Consider the following 11,815-nt stretch of genomic DNA (forward strand, 5'->3'; position numbering starts at 1 on the left):
TATTATTATTATTATTATTATTATTATTATTATTATTATTATTATTATTATTATTATTATTATTATTATTATTATTATTATTATTATTATTATTATTATTATTATTAATATTATTATTATTATTATTATTGTTGTTATTATTATTATTATTATATACATATTATTTCACAAATTTTAGAAACATAAAAATCATAACATTTTGACACAAAATTGTAAAAATTGAGTAATCGATAAACAAAAGTCATGAAGTTTAGATTAGTTTTTGTTAACCCGGCGTTTTCTTAAAAACCAAGTAAAAAAGGCAAGCTTTGAATATCAGATAACACAAGAGAGTTATTTTAGCAAATTTAATAACAAGGTTTTCTTAAGCAGATAACTAAAATCAATTGAGCTGTTGCTAAATATTAAAATAAATTCAAGGAAACTTCAGGATTTATTTTTTCATCAAAATACGCTTAGCCACGAAGCCAAGTTAGCCACGAGTTTTCAGGTTTGCTTCGGCCTAGTGATTTTGAACTATAGAATTATTCGCTGACCATTAGCGAAGGAAAAAAAATGAACAATTATTGTTATTATTGTTGCGTAACTCTTTTTGATGTATTCTTAATAAAGAGCATTTTAAACATAGCATGGTTTCTGTTAGAACGTTTTATTTTTATTTTATAAGTTAAACTTTATGACTGTTGGCACCCAGACAAGGGCTATCATCTGGAATGGAGTATTAGTAACATATCTTTTTGAGTTTTAAGTCATTTTTAACCTCTTTCTTTGATGATGCACGTTTACCAAATTTAACTGTGTATCACCATTGTGATAGCTCGCGATACGAGCAAACATTAGAAATGAAGTGTAAAAAGCTATTCAAAATTCATTAAGTTTTTGTTAATAACACGCCATTTCATTAAGTGCTCCTATCTTTAATTGATTTCACTGCACCATTTTATTATACGTCATAATCGTATATTGTATATTATTATTATGTATGATCATTATGGTTTTGGTCAGGCCTTTCTTTTCAACGCTAATGAGAATTCAAATTATCGATATTAGCAACAATTTTAAAGCAAAATATTTTTTCCTAAACGATTACGACTGCATTTAAAACTGTTTTAAACTTAATAGCTTGTTTTCTGATATTTAAAATGTTTTGCTAAATAATATTTCAAAAATTCAAAAAACGTCATCAGACGCTTAATAATATTTCTAACGAGCTCAAGGAGAAGTTGAAAATGAAAACATTTTCTCAGAAGAAAGAAAAGTGAAAAGTGAAATAATTTAAATTGGAATGAACAAGTCAAATACTTAAATTACAAAGATCGTAGGATCTTTAATGCGAAGATACCATCTTTATTAAGATTAAATTGCTAATTGGTTAATAGTGAAAAAAACAACAACAAACAAACAAACAAATAAAGAAAAAAACAACGGGAAAACAATCCAATTTTACAAACTTTAAAAAGTGACTCAGTTTTGTCCTTGTGATTTTTAATTAATATACTTTTTGAAATTACTGCTCATTTATTGCGATTTATTTTGTTCTAAGATGTCATAAAAAGCTACGACAATAGTTATGTATTGCGCATGCTCTAAGCAAAAATCAACTTTTCTGGAGATTGGCTTTAAATCAAATATCTATGTGCAAGCCTACTTATTTAATGATGTCCATTACTAATGTTCGTACAACACGTGTTCGTACAAAGCGTGTTTTGATCGGCTTATACGGGTTTAACTTTTTGGTTATAAAGCAACTCGAATGAGTTTATGTTTTTAGAAGATGGCGACTCCAACGCTAATTACTGGCACCCTTTTAAGATTTTAATCAAATTAATGCAAATTCGCAATCATCGATTGTTAATACAGTTATAAATGAAATGTGTGTGATGGTGGAATATACCTTATTTTAAGTTTAGAAAAAAGGCATCGCTGCCTTTTCTTACAAATTATTCCATGCAACTTAATTCCATGCATCTTAATTCCATGCAAGGAGGCAAACTTTTGTTTTAAACTCTTAAAACTTAAATTAAGAAAAGTATGCTCGTTATACTGATTTGTATATAGATGAAATATTTGTAATGCCTAGCGTTATTTGAAAAGAATGAAACACACCTAGCCTGCTGTGCATTTTAAAAAAAAAACGTTCTTTTAATAAATTTTAACGGATAGTTGCTGTCAAAGACGATGCATAATATGTAATGCTTAACACAAAATCAACAAAAAAAACCTTATTTCATTATGAAGTTTATAGAGGACTGCCCTTTACATTTAATTGCTATTATTAGGTATTGTTATGCTCTTATTTTCTTAGCTGTTGAGATGAAGAAAGGTTTACAAAGGCTATAGAAACATCAAGCAAAGCTTTCATAACTTTTCTTCATATTGATATAGTTATAAATAATAATTTACATATAAAATAATATCTAACGTCATATAAAACATTCTTATCACCTAATCATTGATATTACTTACCATGCATCGCGTAAATTAGAATTATAAACAGCGCATGAAGAGATTCATGCCTTTTTTGATTTGATTTTTATACTTCGCAATTCGCAAAACAGCGCTTCTAGGTTAGCTCGGTATGCCTAACATTCATTTTTGATCGGTCACCGTCCAACTAGTTCCTGGATTCGCTAAAAAGTTTCCATTATAAAGGGAAACATTTAAGTTCTTTCGTAAAAGCAAGAAAGAACACCTGCCTTTCGCTCACGCAAAAATTTTAAAAGAAAAAACCAGTTTGTTTAACAAAATGCAAATGAAACGTCATTTGGATGATTCAATCTTGATAAATTGAGATATTTGCAGATAAAATACCTCGCATTTCAAAATAGTATCAAGATAAAAGCTCTCCAGCGTTCTATTCCGAGTATATTTCAAAATGCATTCTCATCGCCGTTGCATTTTCATTTATTTTTTTCAGTGCGTATACAAATAACAAATAACAATCGATCTTCATAGAATAGCATCTAAGAACAAGATAATTGTTTTTTTGAACATTTCTTTTATTTAGTAATCACTAACGTATCTAGGTAAGATGATGAGAAGATAACACAACATAAATAATCGACATTTCAAAAAATGAGCTGCAAGAAGCAGCATATAAGCTGGTAAATGTGGCAAAATTCAGCAAATACACTTTTTAAGTAATAACATTAAAAATGAAATTTAAACTAATAAAAAGAAGGCTTTCAACAGGAGACATCAAAAAAGAAGAAACAAAAAAGGGCATGAAAAAGCAAGATGACCTCAAAAAAAAAAGCATGGAACCAACTTTATCATCTCCACAAGAATCACCCATCTGTTCGCCGCAAGTGCAACCAAGATCAAGAGCTAAATCCTTAGAAAGTATTGGAGCCAAGTCGTATTTTAAAAGTCCCAAGTTTTTACGACGAAAGAAAGACGATGAGAATATTTCTAATGCAAATCTTGTTTATTCAACGTATACTGGTAATTTTGAACCTCTAATTGCTACTCTGGAGAGGAAGCGGCGGGGAGAGTTAATAGATAGTTACGAAGAAAACAGAGTACTAAAAAATAACCCTGTTAAAAAAGATTACCTAAACGAAGTACACGAACAAAAGATTTTAGAAGATGTGAAAGAAGAAGATTTAGATGCGCTCAAGGAGCTATTGTCAGAGTTTGTAGGTTAGAATTCTTTGTGATGAAATTTTCAGCAAGTATCTTTAAGCTAATTTCGTGATCGGAAATCTGTCATTAAATTCTTTTATAAAATATTTATCCATTTAGTTTACGTTTATGCATAAATTTGTAAAGTTGTTAATTATTTGTAACTCATATTGCATTGCTATGTCAAAACTATGGATTATATTGGAGAATACCGGTAAAGAGCTAAAAAAATCTCTAAAAAAGAAATTTAATCTATTTAACATAAGCAACTTTTTAAAAGATTTTTTAAAATCAGAACAGCTCCCTTTTGGGGTTCTCATCATTCTTTTACAATCTTTGGAGTCTCCTTTCTGTCCGCTAATACATAAAACCAGTGATGCACACACAAAAAATAGATGGAAACTACATTTATATTTTTTTGTGTATCATTTTGACGGCCTGTTTTTTTTCTTTTTTAAAATTAACATTGTTTGATGTCATTGCAAAAATATTATAGCTAATACGAACTAGTCTTAATAAACTTCTATTTAGGATCTGGCATTTAGAGTAAGCTTGTTTATTTATTTTCAACTATTGTTAAAGACTAATTCTTTGTTTTGGGATACAAAATAATTCTATTAGAAGCCTATTCAAAAATTGCTTAAATTGCATTTAGTCAAAATTGCAGTTTCTTTATGATTCTTATATATGGCTTAGATGTGGCGCTTTGTAAAATGATCATTGCAGCAATGCTAAAAAATTATATGTGCTCATATTTAAGATAATAAACTCTTTTTCATATTTAATTTTACTTTAATTACCTTAGTATATGTAAAAGATACATTTGGTTAGGTAAAGTAATATTTTTGATTTGTGCAGCAATCAAAAGGAACTTTGGAGTGAATATTTTCATAACATCTTCATTAAAAATTTCCCATAGACTCATTTTAAAGAAACCCTTATTATATGTATTACATGTCTTAAATGTACTTTATGTAATCCCTATTTTTTTATGATTAGATTAAAGAATTGATTCCAGTTTTTTGATTTTTTTGTTGTAAATTTGTTTAGATGTAAACGACAACCTCATTGCACCTGCATATGATAATTTCAATGCACTGCCATCTCCAAAGCAACCTCAAACCCCCAACTCAACTCCGAATCAATTCCAAACAACTGGAGAGATAAATAATTCATCGAGTCAAAGTACGCTGATAAACACATCAAATTTAGATGATAGTCTTATTGATAAACTACTTGCTTTAAAAAAGGACAAAGAAATGAACAACGACAAAGACAGCGAAAAAAAGAAAGAGAACCAAGATCACGTGCTTATTAGTAGTAATATTTCAGCGAGTTTGAAGACAATAAGTTGCTCAGATAATGGCGGCCAGACGTCGGAAAAAGTTTTAGAGAAAACTGAGAAATTAAGCTTAGAAGCACCACAAAAGTTGCCTCAGGACCTTTGTACCATCGATTCTGGAATTACTGGTATTAAAATTACGATTAATGATGGACAGAGGTTTGAGGACGAGTACACTTACACCTCTGGAGGATTATCTCGTTCAGGAAGTGTTGACTCGCTTTTAAACGAGATGGACGATTTTATTACACAAAGTGTTAGCAAAGAGATTGAGCGGGATTTTAATGTTCATGACAAGACTAAAATAATGGAGTATACAATTACTGGAAAAATTTCGCCAAAGAAAGAAGTTTATAAAAACTATGTAATTGATAAAAAAAGTTTTATCCAACCTTTGACAAGTGATCATGCGAACACAATGAAAAGTCATTCATTAGATTTTAATTACCCATCTGAACGAAAAGGTTCTTTAAAAATGGTGAACACGTTATCTCCCGAAAAGACGGTGTCACTTAACAATAATATACCCAATGAAGAAGGTAGTTTAGAACTAATGGAGTTAAACCAGGTAAAACAGATCATTCTTTTATGTGTAAAGAAACATAAACAGGTTTTTCTTTTATGTAAAAAACTTTTACTTTTGTTGTATTACGGTTAAAATATTAAAAATAAAAAGTTTTTTAAAGCAAACTTTAATTAAATTTTATATAACGAAATATTTTGTGGACTACATTATAAATTGTTTTAAATTATTGAATTTTTTTTAATGCTATGTTTTTAATATTGTTTATAGTTATGCAGTATTGCATTTTATAAATTTGTACTATGTAAATATCAATAGTATTTACTAACTTTTCAATAAAGTATTAACTCTTCGTATAATTATTAGATAAATCTGGATTTGAAAGGAAGCGAAAGAAAAACGAAAACTAATTTAGTCGCTGAACTCAATTCAGATACCTCTAATACCATGTTGAGCTATGAGTCAGAAACGTCTTGTAATATAAAACAGATGAACGATGAAACAGAATTGACGAACTCTTCCGATGAGCTCGAAATTTTGGAATATTCCCCGCCAAGTTCGGTTGAAAAAAAACACAGTATTGACAAAGAAGGCAATGGATATGTAATCTTCGCATCAAAGTTAGCTGATTATATAATCCAAGATTTGAAAAACAATTTTAAGAAGCTAGCTCTAGACTATATTCAAAGCATATCAAGCAAACGTCAAAGCCTTGATGAAAATATTGGAGATAAAGTAACATTTTCCAATACTTCCACAGCGAAACTAACAAATGAAGTTGTTAAAAGTAAGTTGATGTTCCACCAAAATGAAATCAATCCAGAGACAGAGTTTAATGAGTGTTCAAAGAATACGATCAGCGAACCTGATCCGAAAAATGACAATTTAATACAACAAGATCAAAACGAACCTTTTTTAAAATGCGAAGTGGAGAATATAAACTTGAAAACTAACAAAAATAAGGACCAGAATGAAAATATAAAAACCGGTGACTCTTTGAGCGATGCAGTTAACATTTTAAACGAATTTAGCGAAGAGTTGCGTTCAGAAGAAAACAAACCAGTCGTAAACGTGGGCGGTTTATTGGAGGCGCATTCTTATGTACACGAAATAGTAATTCCGATAACAAAGTCCATTCCTTTAGAAGCTACAAGAAGCACTCAAAAAGTTAGTTATACAACTGAAATAATGAAAAGTAAAGTTGTTCAGCATCCAAGGTTAATAAACATTTCAAAAGAACTTCATTACGGAAGTCTTTCGTTTGATTCAGATATAGAGTGCAATGAGAATGGAGCGGTCATAAATTGTTCTGAGGGGGGTGCTGCTATAAAAGAAAATATCTCAACAGACAAAGTTGAACTGAATGGATTTGATGAAACTGTAACGAAATCTTTTCCTAATCTCCAGAGTTCAGTAGGAAGTTTAACTGAAGAAAATGACACCAACAATAAAGTAGTCACTCTTCACAAAGATTCAATACCTTTACTGGAAGAAATTCTCCAGTCAAATGAAAATCTAGTTGAAGAACCACAGCTCGAAAAAACTCTATTGGTAGAAGCTCACTTGGACGAAACATCGATAAAAGAACCCCAAATAGAAAAGCATCTGGTGGAGCAATTTAACGAAAGAGAAAGTTCAGAAGAAGATAGATTAGTGGGAATAACTCCCGTTGAACAAACTGCATCAAATGATTGGTTCGAAAAACCATTTCTAAAAATCCCAATGGAAGAAAATCAAGTGAACGGAACTTCAGCTGAGAAAGCAAAAATGGAAGAAACGTCTGATGATAGACTATTATTGAAAGAAACATCAGTCAAAATAACCTCCCTTACTGAAACTCAAGTGATAAAAACTCCTGTGGAAGAAACGCCTTTGGAAAAGACATATGAGAAAGACACTTTAGCAGAAAACGACTCACTAGAAACTCTATTAAAGAATTCAGAAAAAACTCCGGTAAAAGAAGCCCATGTGGATGAAATTGCAGTTATAGGAACATTGTCAGAAGAAATTTCAGCTGAACATATAGATGAAGAAACTTCTAACCCTCAGTCAAATGTAGTTCCTTTGAATAAAGTTACAGTAAAAATAACAGCAAAAGACAATTTATTTAATGCCTCACAACCCATTTCGGATGTTAATGACGTCCTTCCAATAGAGTTTAAAGGTATTAACAAATTTTAAACAATTTGATTTTAACCGGTAAACGAAATGATCATATTGTCATTTTCATGTTTTTATACGAATTTCTTAAAATCTTTTATTTCTTTTTACTTATGTATGTTACTCATTGCATGGTATTGTACGGTATTGATTAAAAGGCTTTTATTATATATATATATATATATATATATATATATATATATATATATATATATATATATATATATATATATATATATATGGTAAGAAATCTTTCACTTACAATTTGTAATAAATTTTTTCTACCTGTTTTGGTATTTTTTTGTCATAATGCAGAAGAAAATGACAGAAATGATGATGACAATCTCAACAAATATACCGAAAATCAACAAAATTCTTCTGAAGGAGATGGGAACTTGTGTAAACAAAATGATCTTGCTGATACAGTATCCGATTCAATGAACTCACCAGTACATGAAATCTCATTAGTCCAACTTAAAAAAGAATTATCAAATGATATTTCCTTGAAGGCTTTGACTTCTCAACTATCTGCCGACGAGTTTGACGATGTTGATAGGTTCAATACACGTAATATAATATCTGAAGGCGAAAATAGAATCGAAAATATAGAAAATGAAAATAACTTAAAGAAATTTGAAATAATCACGAATACCAAAGACAATTCTCTTGAAAAAACTGAGAAAACATTTGCGGTAGAAAATACCAATAAAATTGATGACGTTGAGAAAAATGAATTTAAGAAACTTGAAATAACCATGAATACCGACGACGACTCTCTTAAAAAGATTGAGGAGAAAACTTTTGCAGTAGAAAATACTAATAAAATTGATGACGTTGAGAAAAATGAATTTGAAAAACAAAATACAACAAATGAGGCGAGCCTCGGAAAGACATTCCTGTCATCTCGGGTTGAATCTCAAGAAAAACGGGAAGAAGTAAATAATTTGTTGTCCAGAAGAGAAGTCTTAGTCAGACAACTCTTAGGAAAACTAGCCTCTCAAAAATTTTCGGATGATATGGGCATACATTCTAATCACAACGAAAATGAACTTATTGAAGACCAGATTGTACAAGAAAGGAAATATAAAAAAATTGAAAAGCGATCAAAAACATTTGATGTCTCTAACAAAGAAGAGATTCAAGAAAAAATTTTGTCAAAATTGAAAAAAAATAAAAAAAATAAAATATCCAAACGACCCGCTATTTACAGTTCGGCAAAAAGTTTTGACTACGGATCAAGGAAATCAATTTATGAAGAACATGAAGAAGAAGATTATGAATACGTAAACGAAAAAGCTAAAAAAATTTCAAATATTGCTTTTCTTATTTTAAAAACGTGCCGCGAAGAAATGGAAGATAATGAAATTGAACACCCTGTTATATTAGAATGCGATCAAATGATGATGCCAACTGAAAATGAAATCGAATCACAAACTTCTTCAGACTTAATTACAAAACAGGATAAACAAGACGAGAGACCTGCCTTAAATCTCTCTCCTGAATTAAAAGAAAAGAGTAAACTGGTCTTTGATTCTATAGAAGATAATATTGAATATATTTCGTTAGTTCCGGAGGAAACCGTCATTGACTTTTCGAAAGTAATGGATTTTAATACGTTTAATGAAGAAATTATAGAACAAAATAAATGTATACAACACTTAGATATTATGCCTTCAATAAATGTAACAAAGGATACAGATCTCACTGAAACAAATCCTACAGAAAATTGTACCAACGTCAAAGTATTTAAAAATTTAGTTGATGAACGCGTTTCATCACCGACTTATCTTGTTGCAGATAAAGCAGTTGATTTTGGTATTTTAAAAAAATCGAACAAAAAATCGTTTGTTAAAGCTAAGAGTCTCTCACATATGGACGAACCAAGTTCTCAAAAAGACAACCATGGAGTCTACAAACTGAGCGATTGTCCACAAATTCACGACATTGAAACAATCATTCCCTTGGATACAGATCAAACTGAAGCAGAGTTAAAGAAAAATAAGTTTAACAAATTTTTGGAAAGCGATGAGGAAAGTCAACTTTTGGCAAGAAAAACATTTGAAGAAGAGAAAAACCATGACAACAACCCTAAAGTACGTCACCAAAAGTTTTCGAGACCTTCACTTGAAAATATAAAAGTATTCCCTGACGTCAACTTACAGAGTCAGGTTCTCAGATCAATACACTTGGATGAAGTAAATGGAACTGACAAACGTTTGCAAGATGCTGATGAAAGTGATGATAAATCAAAAAATGAAATTGATGCTGAAATCCTAGTTAAGAACGGACTAAAGACAGAAAATATTGACTTGAATGCAGGTTTTCACAAAGGCGACTTTGATTTGCAAATGTTTTCGTCAACTTTCGATATAGATGATAATGAAGATCACGCGTACGAAAATCAATTTAATAATCAATTGTTGGATTTTTCAAATGAAATCAGAGAAAAGAACTACGCATGCGAAAAAGTGACGTCTATTACAAAGCCGACAGTGAAAGTTATTGGAATAACGCCGAAAGCAACGGTTCGTTCAAAGAATGTGGTTATAGAAAAAACCAGCTTTAAATCAAAAGTGACGGTCTTACCAAAACTCCATATCAAAATTAAAAGTGGAACGTTTTCGAATTCTAACACAACTTCAGAAGATCAGACAGTAAATTCAAGCATTCAAGAAAATGAGTTAAAAGCTGCTGATTCAGAACATGCTCCAAATAAAATAAATGCTGATCAAACGGTAACTGATTGCTGTGACGAGAATTCTTTTAAAACTCAAAAAAATTATTCCAAAGACGATGACGATAGCAACTTATCAATACAGTTGAAATCGGTAAATAGGCCGCAAGTGGTAACCGTCGAGTTAAGGTCTTCTGGGCAAGTAAAAAGTCGATCAAAAGTAAAAATTTCCAATGAAAACTAGGGTGATCAATTAAGTTGATCACATGATGAAAGTAGAAAAACCACCAGGGGTTGCTCGTTAGAAAAATATTAGGACAGATTTTTCTAGATTTTGGGAACTGTGTCGCTTCGTATCGAACTAGTTCATTTAACAAATGTGAGGCTATTTTTTATGACGTAAAAGATCTTTTTTTTTCTGAGCATTTTTTATTAATAACTGATTAAGTGTTGTTTAGTTCATTTCTAATAAACGAAAATTATAACCCATTATACCAATCTTTAGCACACATCTTAGTATTTTTAAAATGCTGAAAATTTTCCACGGTATAAAAAAATAGGATGGTAGGTATTAAAGGTTTATCAAAAGTTATGAATAAACATTGCATTATATTTGCGTTACATCACCAACATGATACTTAAGTTATGAACGACGTAATAAAACTTGATAATGTCTTATACAATATAAAAAGTTTGTGCAAATTTTTCTGTAATACTCATTACTTTAAACTAGCTTTAAAATGCGCCCTACAGGTCATTCAAGTGATTGATAGCTGAAGAGTATGCATATATATGTATATATATATACAAGTATGTATATATACATGTATACATACACGTCTATTCAACATATATTGCAATAGTTTCTAAGATCTGCCCACTTTTGAGAGGAGACTTAGTAGTTTACTAAATTAGATATTCACTTAAATTTTTTTTTGCAAAAAGGTTGTAATAGTCATAAAAAATTAAGAACTAAGACTGCTGAGAGTTTCAGAATTTTAAGAAAAGAAAGGGATTTTTTGGCAAATTTGATTAATTGTTGATAGTACTCATTTTGAGTAAGAAATTCAGCATTTGCTGTCAGTCCTGTAAATTACAGAGCACTTGAAATTAAAAAGTTTAGAAAGGAGAGATTTAAGACTTTTTGATAAATTGCTTTGTTAAAAAAAAGCGAGGGTTCATCTAAAATTTCATTGAGGTTTCAGTTAAAAGTTTTGGCATTTTTTTGTCTCAATTACTTAAGAACAAGAAATAATAAATGTTATAAAATTTAAACAATACGTGGGTAAAAGGTTGGGAGCATAAATTTTAATTTAAAACTTTCTTTAAATCTCAATTAATTCTCTCATAAACTCGATTCTAATCTCGTTCTTTGCAATTGGTTTAATTGAATTTCTGTTTCTGTTCTGCCAGTAAATCAAATCACACATTTTTTTAAAGTTATCTTTTAGGGAAAAAACATGATATGTCTTTCAGTTCCAAAGATTGTTTA

General features: G+C 30.1%; 1 protein-coding gene across 1 annotated transcript; it reads left to right on the forward strand.

Moving 5' to 3' along the window:
• The first annotated feature begins 2,936 nt into the window (after nt 1-2,936).
• LOC145181808 (uncharacterized) lies at nt 2,937-10,745 on the forward strand. Its single transcript, XM_090071481.1, has 4 exons — nt 2,937-3,642; nt 4,675-5,534; nt 5,856-7,653; nt 7,965-10,745. Exons 1-4 carry the CDS (start codon nt 3,156-3,158, stop codon nt 10,565-10,567), a joined length of 5,748 nt encoding a protein of 1,915 aa, XP_089927607.1. The 5' UTR covers nt 2,937-3,155; the 3' UTR covers nt 10,568-10,745.
• Nucleotides 10,746-11,815: the final 1,070 nt, after the last annotated feature.

The sequence above is a fragment of the Hydra viridissima genome, unplaced genomic scaffold (genome assembly GCF_058129835.1).
Source record: "Hydra viridissima isolate aposymbiotic clone 2 unplaced genomic scaffold, HvirCarnegie_v1 scaffold_14, whole genome shotgun sequence".
In the NCBI taxonomy this organism is placed as follows: Eukaryota; Metazoa; Cnidaria; class Hydrozoa; order Anthoathecata; family Hydridae; genus Hydra; species Hydra viridissima.

Coding starts and splice junctions, on each gene's coding strand:
- LOC145181808 (XM_090071481.1), top strand. CDS start 3,156: ATGAAATTTAAACTAATAAAAAGAAGGCTTTCAACAGGAGACATCAAA. Junction 3,643..4,674: donor GCTATTGTCAGAGTTTGTAG/GTTAGAATTCTT, acceptor AAATTTGTTTAG/ATGTAAACGACAACCTCATT. Junction 7,654..7,964: donor CCTTCCAATAGAGTTTAAAG/GTATTAACAAAT, acceptor GTCATAATGCAG/AAGAAAATGACAGAAATGAT.